Source organism: Notechis scutatus, chromosome 2, assembly GCF_049901735.1.
Source record: "Notechis scutatus isolate UNSWTSFEM ecotype Mainland chromosome 2, rNotScu1.2, whole genome shotgun sequence".
Classification (NCBI taxonomy): domain Eukaryota; kingdom Metazoa; phylum Chordata; class Lepidosauria; order Squamata; family Elapidae; genus Notechis; species Notechis scutatus.
The window spans coordinates 81438806-81456491 of NC_142010.1; the positions used below are offsets into that span (position 1 = coordinate 81438806).

At 43.9% G+C, this 17686-nt stretch overlaps 1 protein-coding gene across 6 annotated transcripts in view; it reads left to right on the forward strand.

Annotated features, from left to right (window-relative positions):
- PITX1 (paired like homeodomain 1) overlaps window positions 1-17367 on the forward strand; it is a 42166-nt gene extending 24799 nt beyond the window's left edge. For 5 of the 6 annotated variants that reach the window (XM_087955283.1, XM_087955282.1, XM_087955284.1 and 2 more), the window contains 3 exons: window positions 545-694; window positions 5630-5835; window positions 15328-17367. In XM_087955283.1, coding sequence (XP_087811409.1) covers window positions 545-694; window positions 5630-5835; window positions 15328-15861 — 890 coding nt within the window. In that variant the 3' untranslated portion in view covers window positions 15862-17367. The remainder of the gene's footprint in view (window positions 1-544; window positions 695-5629; window positions 5836-15327) is intronic. The other variant, XM_087955288.1, reaches the window with a different exon arrangement.
- The last annotated feature ends 319 nt before the right edge of the window (window positions 17368-17686 follow it).

A 17686-nucleotide genomic window follows, 5' to 3' on the forward strand; every position in this document is an offset into this window, starting at 1 on the left:
CTCGCAGGAGGCTCCAAGCAGGCGAAGGAAAGAGCTCGGTGGACGAGATCTAGTAACCAGGAGGACGGGGGGGGAGGGGGGTTGAACTTTCCTAGGCGGGGTGGAGGTGGGGGCGGGGAGGGAAGGAAGGAAGGAAGGAAGGAGGGAGGAGGAGGGAGGGAGGAAAGGAGGAAAGAAGGGGCGGAGTCTTGCTTCAACTTTCAGGCGTTCCTTCCAGGGCAGGTCATTTGAATCTTGGCCACCCCAAGCGACTCGCCTGGTTTCCTTGCCCCCCACCCCACCCCTCCCACCCCCATTCCCCGGGAAGTCGGACCTGTCTGAAGCTCGGCCGCGCCTGTCCCTACAGTCAGCCAAGCCGAATCTTAGTGGATTTAAAAGTAAATAATATCAATAAAGCGGACTTCGGTGGACCCCCTCCGCGGCAGCCTCTCGCTGCCATTCTCTCTAGTTCAGCGGTTTCTCCTTTCTCAGTTTGTATGAACATAAAGCCGAGAGCACGCAGGCTCCGCCTCAGCCTCCCTCTTGCTTATGGATTCCTTTAAAGGTGGGATGAATTTGGAAAGGCTTCCCGACAACCTGAGAACCCCGCAGGCGTCCCACGACATGGCTTCCAGCTTCCATTTGCAGAGAGCTTCCGAAGGCAGAGAACCCATCGAGAATTCGGCCAGCGAATCTTCGGACACCGAAGTCCCAGGTAAAGCCACCGTTTGGGGCGTTGGGCGGCCGCGGTTTACAGGAAGTAAGCAGAGCAAGACTCCTGCCCTCCTCCTCCATCCCTAGCGAGCAGGGCGCGATCAGGCGAGAGGGTCCCCACTCAAAGCAGAAGCGCCCCCGGAACCCCTTGGTTTCGCCATGGGAACGAGGGGCGGCGAGATTCATCGCGCCCTCTCGGTTGTGGCGGAGTTTGCGCTCAAGTTTCCCAGGCTAACTGGCACTTTTATTTTATTTTATTTTTTGTTTTCTTCTTCTTCTCCAAAATACGCAGCTCTCGATTTTTTTAAAAAAATTGTTTATTTGTTTATTTATTTTGCGAGCCCTTCCATTCGGGCTCCGGGTTTTCAAACTCACAGCAAGTCCTGTTTGGGTTTTTTTTTTGTTTTTTTGTCCAGTCTGGATAGCGTAGACGTGTAAAAGGATCTCTCTGGAGGGCCAGGGGAGGGCACCCATCAAAACTCAGGCGGGGAAGAAAAAAGAAGAAGAAGGAGAAGAAGGAGGAGGAGAAGAAGAAAAAGGTGGAGGAGAAAGGGAGGAAAGCTTCAGGCCCTGGCCAGGGAATGCGCAGACATCTTATTCCGCCCGGCGTTGCTTTCAATCCGAGATGTCTTCGTAGAGGGAGAGGCATGTTTAGGAGAGAGTTGTGTGAAAGGACACCGGCGGCAGCTTCCCTCCGTCAGCCTTATTTGCAGGTGAACGTGAGTCAATTGCCTACTCCACAACGCTAGTTATGTATGCCGTCCAACTCTTCCGAAAAGGTCTTTTGCTACGAAGAAGTGGTTCTCTTCTATTTCAGGGCAAGGGAAGGGGGGTTGCAAAATGTCATTCCCCCCCCCCCCCAAATGTAAGTGCCCAGCCACGCTCCTTGCTTGAGAAAGTTACCGCAGTGCTCCTCCTCGGCTCAAATCTTGGGAAAGTTAACTCCCTAAAAATGAGTAAAAGCAACGCCTCGATGACAGACTGTAACCCCAGAGTGAATCCTTCACACTTCTCCTTTCCCAGGAACTGTGTTGTGGACGGCAACCTATAACACCTAAGAGCATTGTGCCGGATTGGTGTGCACTTTGACAGTCGTGCTTTAGTGAAGGCATCTCGAGTGGAGAAAGGTGTTCGGGGAAATTAGTAGATATTTCTTTGGGAAAGGATTTAACTTTCAAATTAGGAAGAGAATCTAATTCTTCTACAAGAGTAGAATCCAATTCTCAAACTCCAAATCATCTCTGTATTTTAATGTGACAGCTGATCTCAATAAAACTGGCCGAGTTTCCCCGAAACTGAAATAAGTTTAAGAGGCAACCCTTCAAGTCACTCCCACTATTTATTGCTGAATTTAGGCTTGTGCTACCCTGAGACCAGCCCCTCTTAATGTTTACATATTCAGTTGCATCAGTTGGAGAAACAATTTCCACCAAGCAAAGAGAGGAAAGAGCCAAGCGAGCCAGTTCCAAGATACACAATGCATTCCAATAGGAAAAATTAAATAGGGAACCACCGGTAATATTTAATAGAAAGGGTCAAATTAAACAGGAGCCTGGGAATTTGAACGATAATGGGGCAATTGCTCAGAAAAACAACACCTTTGCCTCTAGATTTCCTCTGAAATAAATTTTAGGCTTGTTCACCTGGTAGGAGCGACCCAGCCAAAAAGCGCAGCGCCTCCTCGCCAAGTCACACCACAATTTCTTTTTTAAAAAACACACCCAGCTGTTCGGGGAGTGGTTTGCAAATGGCAGGAGGACCACTGCAGCTGAGGGTCCTTATGGTTGTGCCAAGCTGTGGTTCCTAATGGTGAAAAGGCTTCGAGCAAGCAGCACCTTCCCTGTTTAGGCCCACCACCGGAGCTTAGTTTTCACTTCTTACCTTCTGGAAAACAGTGCAACGCCAAGTCCAAGCTGGTGGGAGTGAGCTGTGTCGAGGCCCAAGGGAGAAGGCAGCTTTTTGGGGGAGCGGGGGGGGGGGGGAGAGACTCCCTTGGCAGAAGAGAGTTAAAATTCACCCCCTCTTGAGGACTGATGGGGACATAAGGTCCTTGGGGGCCCTGCCCTCTGTCTCCCTCACATTTTCCCCAAGGTCCAGCCTTAAGAAAAGCCAATGCCACCAAACCGGTCCCAAGCTGAGCCCTCTTTTCTGTGGCCTTGCTAGGAAAAAAGTGAGTGTTGTACCCGGCCCTGGTGGATAGAGAGAAGAAGCTGGAAGAGGACTACAGTTTCCTTAGGCAGCAGCAGCACCAAGGCCTTGTGGGCTCTGTGAACTGCTTCCCTACCCTCCTGTCTGAGTTGAAAGAAAGCCGCTTCTCCAGAACTAGTTGTCCTTTAGGGGCTACCGCCTGGGCACCAACCCATCTCTCTGATCAGTCTTCTGGGAAGAATATCAAAATCCAGGCCTTCAAAAGGAGGAGAGAATGTATTTAGGTTTTCAGTATACAGAATAGCCTCCCAAGTTGATTTATACCATGGAGTTGCCTAATACTTTATGGGATGGGGTTTGTTTTTTCTTCCCCCAAACAGCAGCTTGTTGTACAAGAATCAATGTGAATTTAATCTTGCCGGTGCCTGCACGTGCTCCGTGACCACTTTTCTTTCTTTCAAGAGGCATGAGTAATTTCTGCATTTTTATGTGGCATCTGATCTTGCCGAAATTAAGCCATTGAGCTCTTTGCTCTTTTCAATTAGAAAGGCAAAGCACTTTTTGTAATCTGCTGAAATCAGGGGAACATAAAGGGCTTATTTTGGGATGGATCATGTCTGCAGTTTGACTTTTCAATATAAAAAGGATGTATAAATATTAATGTGGGAGGGTGTAGGTCTGTTTAAGCATATAAATATAGTAGATGCATGTGATAAGGTGACTTTCTTAAATGTCTGTAGAGGGAGGAAGAAAAATAATATTCTCTAAAAAAAAAAACCCTCTCACTTTCTAGAAAGACATGGCTGGAGACCCACAACTCCTTTACTACACACTTCAATTTGAGTCATGCCATTTATTTTAAGCAGGCTATTAAAGAAAGCAAACAATGTGGATTATTAGCCAGGTCAACTGCAGAATCTTCTGCGTAGTTTTAATTATAATGTATTCAAACTGCAAATGGACACGCATAATATGTTCCAAAATTCTTTTGAAATACTTACATAATATCAGTTTACAAACTGATTTAGAATCATGTGAAGATGAATGTTGCTTCTCCACCACGGTGCAACCTGAACTACTTCAGTAACTATTGCACAAGCAATTCAATTATAAATACTTGGACCAAAAAGACTCTGCCTTAATTCAACTTGGGAAGCATTCTTTTCCAGGTCCCATTAGACTTGCTAGAATTTATAGGCTGCAAATTGGCCAGTTTGATTATAATTTAGTTATAAAAGTATTAGCATTGAAAGACATTTAGCTGAATTGTATTAGCATTAAGAGACATTTAGCTGAATTGTCGAGGTGTTCAACTGAATATCAAATCTTTTCAAAAGTGGTGGGTTCCACTGAATTCAGCTACACTTTTTTCAGTAGGTATGGATCTAGGCCTTAGATGGTAGAATTATCCTTTTTTGTGTTGACTCCTGATGGCTGGCTGGGTAGGTCCCTGAAGTTTCTTGGCAAGATTTGGAAAGTAGTTTTCCATGGCCTCTTTCCTAGGACTGAGAGGGATTAACTGACCCAAGGTCACCCGGCTGGCTTCATGCCCAAGGCAAGACTAGAACTCAAGAGTTTTCTGGTTTGCAGGTATATTATGCCTTAGCTGCTATATCAAACTGACTGTCAGAAAAATATCTCAGAATAATACCCTTATGCTCTCTAAACATTCACTTCAGTTCCACAAATAATAAGTTGCATCGATATTCCTAACTATATCTCATCCCCTCCAAAGCATAGTGGGAGAAACCTTCTGCCAATTTAACCTGGGAATTAATGTGAATTGTTTGTATCTGGACACTGCCATGCATTTTAAAAATAGGAGCGCCCTCACATTTAATGCACTGAAGCCTATAAAACTTGGGGCTTGAGTGAGCCCTGATGTCTTCCCACTCCCATTTACATGAATGGTTAGATCGAAGGAAAGGTCATGCCAATTGACCTGTCACTTCAAACTTGTACAAACTTTAGCCATTAGTCTACAAACACATTTTATGCTTTCTGGAGAACGTTGCGTACAAATGCAATTTTTGTATTTTTGAACAGAGATAAATCCAAATTTGCAAAATATCCTTATCTCAATAGTTTAAACAAAAACATTTTCTTAATATTATACATTTTAATTAAATATTAAAAGGGATCCTTGAAAACTCATCATGAAGGTAGAAATTCCAAATTCCCAAGGTATAGCTGCTCCTGTCCTTTCTTCCCCGTTCCTTCAGTTTAAGATGGGGAAAAGGTTGTTCTCTAGTCTAAGTAGTATACCCTTGTAAGTCCTCAGCAAAATAGAAAAAATGCCTCAAGACGATCAAAATGAGCAGTGAATTTCTTCCTTTTTGAGAGAACAAAGATTCTGATTTGTAAATGAAACTTTAAGTCATCCGAATTTTTCTATTACGCGTAAAAGCATAATTTTTAAAAAGTATTTTTTCTCTCTATTTCATCGCTTACTTTCTAGCTTTCTGAGTTTTCTATGCAGAAAGGTCATCTCTGGCCCTTGTTTCTGTAGTGACAAACCCTTCCGTTCTCCAAACTTTTTGAAACAGGGGAGCTGGTTCCAATCCAAACCTTCTCGCTGCTATTGCGAAATGGGGTATAATTTACGGGAGATTCGGGTTACAGACTTTCATATTAGTCAACTTGTTGGCAGAGGCCCGGTTACTTGCGCCGTCTTGCATTAAAAGGGCCTAGCGGAAGACCTTTAATTTTTCTTCGTAATAATACTATTAATCGCACCCCAACCGATCCTTATTGTGGTCTCGATCTCCTCGGCCCACTTACTTTCTAGAAAAGGAGCCAAGCGGCGTGCAGAAAAACGAGGAGGGGAGCGCGGACGACCCGGCGAAGAAGAAGAAGCAGAGGCGCCAAAGGACTCACTTTACCAGCCAGCAACTGCAGGAACTGGAGGCCACTTTCCAAAGGAACCGCTACCCGGACATGAGCATGCGGGAGGAGATCGCGGTGTGGACCAACCTCACGGAGCCCAGAGTCAGGGTGAGCCACCTCCGCGATCGCTCTCCAAAGCTTTCCTCTCCTCTCCCCCTCCTCCTTGCCCCACTGTATGCAGACTACGCAAAGGTCACTCCTTAGAGCTTATTCCGTCTTAGTGCCTTTCCCGGGTTGAGCGGGCTTTGCCTGGAAGTGAGCCCATCCCGTTCCACTGAGCAACCCCTGAATAAGTGTCTCGGAGACAGGAATCCAAAGAGCTCCAAGGGTTACTTGCAGGCGTCTCCCTCCTGGTTCGGATTGGGAAGGGCAAAGATCGCCGCGCGAGAGGGATGCGGGCGCGGAGGCGGCCCGCGGAACCGATCTTTGCATGAGAACAGAAGACAAAGTCGTCTTCTGCAGCCCTCTCCGTTGCAGCAACGGGGCTAAGAACCGCTGCGCTGTGTTTAAAGGGGGCCGGAGGGACGCCAGGCCCGATGGAGGCCTGATCAGGGAAAGCACAGGCCGTGTAACTTCTCCCTCCCTTTGCAAAACCCGGCTCTCGAACGCCTTCAGTTCGGGAAAAGCCCACAGAAGAAACAAAACCAACAATTACGTGAGCAAAAGTAAGGCGTAAATCCTCTTGGATCGAGCGAAGGTTTCCCCCCTCCTCCCCCCCCGTTTGGCAACCTGCATAGGGTTCCAATATTACCATGCCTCGATTAGGGTGCAATCAAGAGTTTATTGAATTGCTGTATAAATGCGGCCATCTCCCCACATTTTATTCGAAGAATCTCATCCCATGGAGGTTTGCTTAGGAACCAGAATCTCCAAAGCCACTTACTTTGAAGTAAGCTCAAGGATTACCTGTGCCTCTTCATTGCTTTTCAGTACATAAATATATACAGAAAAGGCTGCGAATCTGGGAGCTACTTTAAACACTCACACACACACACACACACACACACACACACAGAGAGAGAGAGAGAGGATTAAACCCATGTTTAAACTTTGCTGAAAGGCTAGCTGCTAAAATCAGTAAACGGAGCTGTCTGTCCGCACAGCTAAATCTCCTTGATTTCACTTGGTGTCCCTTCTAAATAAGATTATTTCTTGATTAGTTGTTGGACACTTTATTATTTTTTGTGTCCAACCCTTTGGACGCTTATTAAACGAGACTCCCAAAAATCCGTCAAAGGAAGGGACGCCCAACACGTGCTCCTAAATCTCGGCTGCGCAGTTCCGTGGAGGGTCAGCCCTGAATGAGGTTTTGCTCTCTTCGAAGTGGACCTTCGGCAGAACTGAACAGAGCATCCAAATCGGGCTGAGATTTCATCCAGGAGGTGAATCTTTATCGCAATTCCTGATGGGAAAAGATGCTTTTTCAAATGGCTTGAAATGCAGTCTCTCCTGCCTTCCCTCTATCTTGAAGGAATGGCCTTGCTAAGAAAAAACGCTAACAGAGTCACAAGCCTTTTTGCTTATTTATTCATTTATTTATTTGGGAAAAGCATGATTTGCCCAAAATAGACAAAGGTCGCCCAAGATTTATTGTTTCCTCTGGGTTGATTATAAATGCAGCCATTTAATAACAGCAATTCTGGTTCATCTTCACGGTGGAGGGAAAGAGGATGCAACGCTCCTGGTGGATGGGCTTTGTGAGTGCGCTCTTTTTCACAGGAAGGGGAAATGTATAAAAACACCAGATTCCCCCAAAAAAAAAAAGTCAGGTGAAGGAGGAAATTGTTTTTGTCTCACTTCCTACTTCTGGAAACTGATAAGGAAGCTTTGGGAATACGGATGTGTTTCTCCCCTGGTTTCTATAGCCTTCTATAGATTTCTATTGGTTCTGACTATAAATGGGAAATTTTGGGAGAAGTGCAAAAGATTAGGGATACACTGATCATTTTGATACTAATAGCCAGGTAAATGGGCCAGGTTACATGAAATCCTCCAAAATTCCCATCATGACTCAAGGGCCTTCAATGGAACTATAATAGCAGGTGTTGGCTTTAACCCTGGACAAGGCCAATAGTGTAGCTATAAAACAAATGCAATATTGGGATTGATTTGACAGGCATAATCTCTCTCTCTCTCTCTCTCTCTCTCTCTCTCTCACACACACACACACACACACACACACACACACACAAATATACTGGGCAGGTATACAGCCAGTCATAAGCACATTAGCAGATGTCCTGTGAGGTAACTAGGGCTTAATTTCAAAGAATTGTACCTAGTTCTGGAATGAAAAAAAATTAGTCAGCAGGTTAAGTTGCTATATTATTCATGGTAACACTGAGTACTGTCGTGTTTTATGAGACTTTTATCCTACAGAGTACACAGAATAGCAGTCAGTGTGCCTTTAAAAGGGTACATAGTAGAGGTAGGAACAGACAAACTCCATTACAATCAAGGGAAAGCTGTCACATACGTATAAGCAGGATTCTGCAACATGCTCAGCTAAACTCTATTTCTTTGAAATGTAATGTTTTGTGCACTTCTAATCATTCTGATTTGTGTATTGCCATTGTGCAGATGCATCCAACTGTGAATAATACAATAAACCATGATAAAGCAAACCAGAGTTTACTCTGAGATGGACATAAAACCCAAAATTTGGGCAGAATTGTGCCCAATAATGGAAGTAAATCATAGTGAACTGAAAGGTTTTAGGTGTTGCTTTCAGAGAGCTATATTAATTTATCTGTACAAGTATAAGAATAATTGCACCAATTATTTAAAAATAACCAAGAAAGAGTAACTAAATTAAAATAATATTAAGGGGGAGGAGGAAAGACAGGTATTTGGAATATTTAGCTACTTCTTAACAAGGATACACTGATCATTTTGATACTGACAGCCAGTTTATATATATATGAATTTTTGTGCCCCTCAATTCATGCCAAGCTGAGTGTAGACGAAGATACATCACTACAATGCAATGCAGTGATGTATACTTGCATATGAACAATTGCTGGGTAATAGGTTTTGTTAAAATCAATGGAGCCTCCAAATCATGGACAAGAGAAAGATTAAATTCATCAGGGGGTGGGATTATTTTGAGATTCCAAAATCAGCTAAGTGTTTTCTAGATAGACGTGGCTGCTTGAGCTGATTGTCAGGGATTTCCTGCCTTCAATGGCAGGAATTGCTGAAGTTTGTTTCAGGGGATCCAGTGTCAGAAATAACCTGTAAGACAAACAGGACTGGCATTTTATTAGTCATTCTCTTTGCTTGTTTTGTATGCTGGATTCCTGGTTTATTGGTTTTGGGTCTCCTTCCCTCAACTTCAGTTTGCTTTATGCTTTCAGGAGGGCAAATGAATCCTACAACTTCTGAAGGTGTGGGTGTATTTAATTCCTATTGGCTTGATGAATGCAGTAGTTCTTGATTTAATAGGTTCTAAATGGAGATCACCCTAAAGATATGACAATATTCCAGAAATAAGTTATTGAGGATTCCTATAATTTATTGGGGCCCACAGGGAAAAAGATATACTGAAGTTGTGTTATTTTAGCTTTTTTTAAAAAATAGATCTTCTTATTAGATTTGAAAGGAAATCAGAGCTTTTCCACATAGATTGTTGACATCTATTTAAAATATATGAGCCTCACATTCCACCCCCTAATGGGATCTACAGAAACTTACTTTGCCAAGAAGGCCTCACCAACAACCCCCCACCCCCCAACAAAACGCTAGCAGAAAAGCAGAGACTTAAGTAGCTTTAGGCATCAGTCTGCAAGAAAATCAAGAGGTTCCTCATTATTATCATCTGCAAATTAGAACCTTGTAGCCCAGGGGTCTCCAACCTTGGCAACTTTAAGACTTGTGGACTTCAACTCCCAGAGTTCTTCAGCTAGCAAAGCTGAGGAACTCTGGTTGAGGAACTCTGGGAGTTAAAGTCCACAAGTCTTAAAGTTGCCAAGGTTGGAGACCCCTGTTGTAGCCTATTCCTGTGCCTTTCAAATTAAGATCCACCAGTTTTTCTCCTGTAGAAAAAGACAGTCTTAGCTTTCAATCCTGCAGCTGCTTACTGAGTGGAAATTGGATGGGACTTAACCAGGGGTGGGATCCGACCGGTGTAACTACTGGTTTGGTTATTTACATTTTGCGCTCGTGCGCATGTCAGCTTGCTGCCTGGACAGCTGAGCAGCGCTGCACGCAGGGGCACAGCATTTGAAAAAGCACTTATTTCCTGCTTTTTCAACCGCAGCTGTGCCGCACAAAGCAGCTGAGGTTGAAAAAGCAGGAAATAAAGGTCAGATAAGAGCCCGGGCAGGTGGGTGGGCCAAAACAGCAGCAGACATAGAACCGGTTCTATGTCTGCTGCTCTTCAGAGCTACCGGTTCTACAGAGCCGGACAGAACCAGTAGAAACCCACCCCTGGACTTAATGAGTCTGCCCAAGACTTTCCTGAAATTTTAAGGGCAAAAGTCATATCAAAGCAGTTCTTCCATACTTCTATGTATTTTCTTTACTGCACTGTTTCTGTACCTTGAAGTCAGCAGAGAAATCTGAAATGCTAAGCTTAGCATTGTATTTCAGCTGATTAGTTATGCTGCCTTAAAGGAAAAATAGTAAACCATCCAATCATTTCAAAGCTTACACTCTACACTGGGGGGGGGGGGAATTCCTCTTTTAACATAGCCTTGAGGCTGCCCCTTAATGAAGCATTTTGAAAATTGCATGGCAAAGTGCTTTTGTGATAAAAGACTGGAGGGTGGGAGACTTAGTATGCTGAAAGAAGTGGCATTTTACAGTGAAAGTAATAAAAAAAATTAAAAACATACTTCTAATCACATTTGCCCCTCAACATCAGTGAGAAATCCTCACCTGGAGTACATCTATAGAGATACACTTCCCCAAAGTTTGCAGCAATGCACATTTTTTTGTTAATTTCGGCACAATTCAGCCAAAGTTTGTATAATAAAGTGCAATTGATGTCATTTGTCCCATTCTGTCCATCCTCAAATTATTCCGCATATGATCTAATTAATTGCTACAAGGTTAAAATCCTGCTGTGATCAACAGGGTTGTGTTTTGTTTTTTCACTGAAGTGCCATGAGAATTAATGAGTTTGCCCTGTAAGGAAGGAGCACTTCATACAAAGTTATTGACCCTAATAAGTTAATGTGGAGGCCAGACTTGGCTTCAGTAGGGAAGGATTGCTTCCAAATTAAAGTAGGATGTCAAGCAGAGGGTAAGCAGCCATCTGATGCTTTAATTTAGATTCCTCCACCAAGAGGTTCAATCCAATAGTCCACATTCCCTCCTTCAGACCCTCCCCCCACTGCTTATAAAATAGGGGGAAATCAATAGATTACTCCATTTCCTTCCAAATCTTAGCTCAAACTCCTCTGTAGTTGTATTTTTCTAAAACTTTAATTTGGCCAAATATGCTAAGAGGACTTTGTTTGAAAATATCTAGAGGCAGCATTAAAATATTTAGCCTCGGTTTCAGGAAATCCCTGTCTGGAAGTACTCTCTGAGAAGTGAATTTCAAGCTGCTTTTCGGCTTTTTCCACGTTTTTTTCCTCTAGGAGTTGCAGCTAATTCTTCCTCCCCAACTCCTTCTCTTGCTCTTTCTTGTTGAAACTTGCATTTTTGTTTTCATTTGGTTAAACCATTCTCCAAACTGGCAAACACATTTGATCTGCAAAGAACTTTCTAAAACAGGGGACAAAATAGGCATCTACAATCCTGTGAGTTGGGCTCAGGAATTCCATAGTTGGACTTAGGAATTACATAGCCAATTAAATTACCCCTTGCTTTGTTTTTGAGAGCCAATTTGGTGTTGTGGTTAAGGCATCAGACCAGAGACTGGATGACCATGAATTCTAGTCCTGCCTTTGGCAGAAAGCCAACTGGGTGACTATGGGCCAGTCCCTTTCTCTCAGCCCTAGGAAGGAGGCAAGGGCAAACTACATCTCAAAAACTTTGTCAAGGAAACTGCAGGGGCTTCTCCAGGTGATTTCTGAGAATCAGACATGATTCAATGGGGGGGGGGGAGTTGCACTGTAGTCCCACCAGAACTACAGAGCCACCTTTAGGAAAAAAGGTATTCCCACAAAGTGGTTAGATTCTCAGGTTAGCTGAGAGCCCAGTTTTGCTCTCAACAATAGCTTTTTGCATCTGCTTGATAGGAGTTGGCAGCCAACTCCTATCAAAATCCTAACCTACCAGTAATGCAGGCAGTTCCACTAGCCATATTTCCTCCAGGAATCACGTGGCTAAGGCCTACTGCTCTTAGAAGTGGACCCAGTGCAATTGCAACTGCGTCCTGCCTCAGGTTACGAATGAGATATTTTTCCGGTGTTTTTGAATCCCTGGGTTTTTCATGAAAACAAATTGAAAGCCTTTCCTAAAAGATTATTTTCTCAAAGATTGCACCAGCTTCTCTCCTCTGTTAGACCTCCCCAGGGCATCTAAACTGATTCCCTTTTCTGGCAGCAGAACTATAAATACTGAACATTCAGTTGTAAAAGCAGATGCCACTTTTGGTGAAAGGCAAAAGATGCATAGGACTGGTTGGCTGTGTCTACCTTTAGGATACTTGCCTCATCCGTTTCTAATTTCCAGAAATAAGGAATTTTTGTTTATTTGTTTTTTTAAGTTGGATAAAGCCACCAGGATCAGTCTGAGAACAGCAGTTTGGGCAAGAGGTTTGGCCAGAAAGTGGTTAATGGAAGGGAAACAAGTAAATGAAATCCAGAGATCTTGAACAGGAAACAAAGGAGATGCCAAGTCAAGGCAGCAGTCTGTAAGGCTCCAATCGCAAAATGAAAAGGCCATCTCCAGAGAGAAATGCCAGCTATCCCTCTGACTAAATGCTGTCTGGGACAATCTTTATCTGCTTTGGATATAAAGGGCAACTATTGAAAACATTGGTGTTTTTTCCAAGACAGCCTATTTAAGGACAGGGGCTTTTTTTTTAAGGTGAGAATTTATTTCATGGCACACATCGGATTAAGCAATGGCTAGGACTGACAAGTTGGAAAAGGGAACATTTGGAGGGCACCCACTTTAAAGACTATCCTCTTCAAAGTATTAATTCTTATTAATATCAACATTAAAATATATCCCTTGGTTTTCAGGCATGTACAAGTTGTGATATCGGCAAATACCCCAAATGGACAATTAGAATGATTAGCAGCCTTTCTTACTAGAGCAAAAGTACAGGTTTCTCATAGCTTACAATAAAGAAATTCCAGAATGTTGCATAGGATGAGGCTGAAAAGAAGTAGGAATATCGGTACATTTTTCCTATTGACTTCCCAAAAGCAGATTGAAATATTAATTAATATGCGTGTTTAATGTATTGAGTAATGAATAAGTTAATGCATTTTTATTATACTTTGATAGTTTTGATTTGATTGCAACCAGAGTTTTGCTTATAGCTATCTCAGCCCCACCCATTTCATAAGGTTGTTGTTCTGGGGGAATAAAAGGAGGATATTTTGGATATCTTTCCACCTTGAATTATTCAATAACAACAATAATAATAGTAGCCGTAGTACTAATAATAATAATTGCTCCAGAAAGAATAAAATCTGGACTTTAAGATATACAGTAATATGTAAACTGATTAGAGATGTTGAGAAACCTTCTTAACCATTCCTTGTTGCCAGAGGACATTTTCAGAGAAAGCATCAGAGGGGAAGTTGGCTGAAGAGATAGTAGAAATCTAGACACAGGCAAAGAATGCTGCAACACAAAACAAAATCAATCAATGTAACAAACTTACCCCTGTTTACAGCAGTCCACCAATATAGCATATCAATAGAAGTTACCCAGGTTAGCTTTACACACCAAACTTAATTTGAATCTCAAGTGGCTGAACCCCAGAATGTATTTTCAGTCCCAGGTCTTGACTTAGCTCATGAGAACAAAGATGCCCAGAATAAGATTACGTAGCTACATTGCACGACTGTGTGTATGGTCCAGGAGAAAGAATGGCTATTCAACAGATATGCAGTTTAGTTTGGCACCTCTTCTTTCAGCAAGAAAAGTAATGCTGGACAACTTTTCTATTAGGTTCCCTTCCCTTCCAAATTATTGTACCGTATTAAGTTTTCAGAAAAGATCCAGCAGGGGATTCTTTAACTAGCCAATGGAAACAGCTCTGAATCATGCCGATCAGTTTGTAGATTGGGAATCGCTAGCCCCTGGGCTAGTGGGCAGCCTTGGAATCTTGAGAACTGGGGACAAACAATGCTATGTCTTTGTTTACTCTTCCCCAAAGACTCCTACAAAAGATTGTCTTTTTCTTGAGCAGCATTTCCAAATTGGCTGCAGCTGCTGAGTATTTTTATTTTGTATACAGATAGCAGAAGCATTCTTAGAAAATAAGGCATACTGGAGATGGGCAATTTACTTTGCAAAATGTCAGCAGTCAATGTGATGATTGATCTTTAGTGACCATATAGATATTCTCCATAGATCTATCCCCAATTTGGTCCTTCAGCTCTTCCAACTGTACACTCTTTGCTACTGTAACAGACTCTAACCACCTTAAAGCTAGTCATCCTCTTCTTCTCTTTCTTTTAGATTAAAATAACAGTAATTAAAACTAAAGAGGAAGTGTTGCTGTGCCATAGGCTGTGTGGGCTCTTTGGAGCCCACAGTGCCATGATGGGGACCCCAGTTCTGTTTGGCATCTTTAAATCAGTTCTATTAATTCATAATTGGGAGATTGCTCTCAGTTTGCCATAATGCCTAGGCAAATTTCAAGCTCCCTGTTTTTCTTGGAACCCTTCACTGTATCACGAAATTCCCAGTTCATTACTCCGCTCTATGTGTTGAGCTTGAAGGGAGCTCTCGGTTCTTGAAGATGCACCCCTGGTCGCCCAAAGCTTTATTCATTTCAACACTGCAAATTGGGGCAGGTGGGTAGAAAAACAGCCACGCAACAGAATGTCCAACAAACACAGCAGATGATTTCCCAGTAAATCACCATTTTTATCCTGCGCCCCTATAGGGAAAGGTGAAATCTCCCTCACTTCCACTCCATCGGTGAATCTGATAGTTTCCTTACCAACATTATTGCACCAAAGTTATTTGCCTTTTGCCTTCTTCTAGGAAGTTTTTCCAACTTTCCAGTCTAGCCCAAGCAGTAGTCTTGAAATACCTGGGTAGTCTCATTTTCAAGAACTAACCAGGACCAGCCTTGCTTAGCTTCCCAAAAAAACAGATCGTATCATGGCTTTCCCAGAGTTGAAATGACAAGGTGTCTGTTCCAGTACTTCCTACGGTAGATGTCCTCCGGTTGTATCTAATAGATTGTCATTTTAGTTTGATGGGCCGGGGAAGGGACCACCTTAGAGAAACCCTCACCAGGCTTGCTAAATTCCACCTGAAGGGACAGCAGGGTGGACCGTGGGTGGACCCTCCCCCCTTTACCTTAGGCAGACAGGTGCTAATTTTAGGCAGGCAGTCTCTCTCTCCCCCACCCCCCACCGTTAATGTCTTTGTCGCGAGCGGACGCGCAAGCGCAGTGCCTGCCAGTGGCCGTTTCTAAGCCGGTGGGGCCCTTTTTTTTTTTGCCTTCCCCCTCAGGTCTGGTTCAAGAACCGTCGCGCGAAGTGGCGGAAGCGGGAACGCAACCAGCAGATGGACCTTTGCAAGAACGGCTACGTGCCGCAGTTCAGCGGCCTGATGCAGCCCTACGAGGACGTCTACCCGGGCTACCCGTCCAACTACTGGCACGCCAAGAGCCTGGCGCCGGCGCCCCTCTCCTCCAAGAGCTTCACCTTCTTCAACTCCATGAGCCCGCTGTCGTCGGCCCAGTCCATGTTCTCGGCGCCCAGCACGCTGCCCTCCATGAGCATGCCTTCCTCCATGGGCCCTTCGGCCGTGCCCGGCGTGGCTAACTCCAGCCTCAACAACCTGAGCGGCTCGTCCCTCAACACGGCCATGTCGACTCCCGCCTGCCCCTACGGCCCGCCGGGCTCCCCTTACAGCGTCTACAGGGACACTTGCAACTCCAGCTTGGCCAGCCTGAGGCTGAAGTCCAAGCAGCACTCGAACTTCGGCTACGGCAGCCTGCAGAGCCCCGGCTCCACTCTAAACGCCTGCCAGTACAACAGCTGACCGGCCTCCGCCTCCTGAAAAGGGACCGCGGCTGCGCTCAGGGGCAGGGAAAACGCGCCGGAGGAGGAATGGGGAGGACGGACGAGCTTGGGCAGACGAGCCGTGCCTGGCGAGAAGACAGCGAGCGAGCGAGAGAGGGACGGACCCGATCGGACCTAAAACACAGGGATGAGTTGCAATGGCTTTTTGTTGTTGTTGTTGTCGTTGATGATGATATTTTTAATTTTTCTCCTCTGGATGATGCGGGTTTTGTATGCGTGTTTACTTGAACTTGCACAGGACTTTTCTTCCTTAACAATCGTCCACTTTATACGACCAGAAGACACGGTAACGGTGGAGGCGGGCGGCTGTGTGCGTGTGGATGCGTGTGCGCGGGTTTCGTCTGCGGGAGGGGAGAGGGCAGAGGGACGTTGCCGAGGAGCTCCGAGCGGCCCCTTCGGTGAGGAAAGGGGCGTGGCTCCGGGTTCGCTCCTTGCGGGCGGGGCGGGGAGGGGATCGTTCGACAGGGAGGGGTCGCCGGTGCCAAGCGGAAGGACGGGGCCCTCCGAGTGGGGCGAGCCCGCTTTCTCCCAGCGCTCTATTTATCTTCGCTTTTCCCTTGCGCTTCGCCGTTGAACAGGCGGCAGTTCTCCAGTGCGTGACTCTCGACGGGATTTTGTTTCTCAAGCTGGAAGCTTCGGGGGAATCACTACAAGTTCGCGGCTGAAAAGGTTCCTTTTCATACCTCTTCATTTCCTACCAAGCCTGCAGTACGAAAATCCCTCTAGTCTCTCTTAAAAAAAAAAAAACTATAGAGTTCCTTCCCCCCCCCCCGCTTCCCTTTCAGAATCTTATCCTGATAATCAGATTATCGTCCGTCCTTATTTAAAGGAGTTTTTTTGTTTTTAATTTAAAAATTAAAAAGGAAAAGATTCTCGTAGAGAATCTTAGGGGAGCATGTTAAGAATGCAAAGAAAAAGAAAAAGACAGAAAAGGAACACCAGAAAAATACTGCATCTCAAATCAAGGAGAGGAAGTGACCTCATGGGTGGGTAAAATAAATTTGGGGTGGGGGATTAAATTACTTTGTTTTTCTCCAGCTTTGGTTTTAGATGAATCAATACAAGTAAGGAACCCAAACAAGAAATCTTTAAAAAGATGTTATGTGTTAAGTGTAGATAATACTTTAAAGGATTTTTTTGTTGCAAATTTTTGAAAAATATAAAAATGATAAATATGATCTTTAAATATTAATACGCATACAAAACACATATGAAGTTTTTTTCGCAGACATACTTGTTGCTTCTTCCTGTTGATACTTATTACCTGTAGATGACAAAGAAATATAATATAAAATGCACAAGGTACTTCTTTCCCAGTGTATCCCCACCTGTGGTAACCCTTACGCTGGATGTTTCAATAATGCTGTTGTGGAGGATGCAGTATACATATTGTTTTATAAGTTATGTTTTTGTGATTTTTTTTTTTTGGAAAATTAAGAGCATGGGAATAAAAAAAAAACTCTTGAACCTCTTTGTCTTCCTTTCTAGCTACATTACTATCTAGATTGCCCTTCCTTAATATAGGACTCCACAGATGTGTTCAGATTATAGTTCTTATCATCCATAGCCTATATAATCAAGATGGTTGAAGACACTGGATAACCCAGCATATCTCCCATTTGATGGAAGTCCTTATTGATCTAGTTTAAAAACAGACAAAACCATTTTTGATAATATTTTTCAATGATATTTTAATGTTATAATGCCATACTTTCAACACATACAGACATAAAAAGATCTCAAACGGTAAACATTATAGTGAGACCAGTTAAGCAGAAATAAAA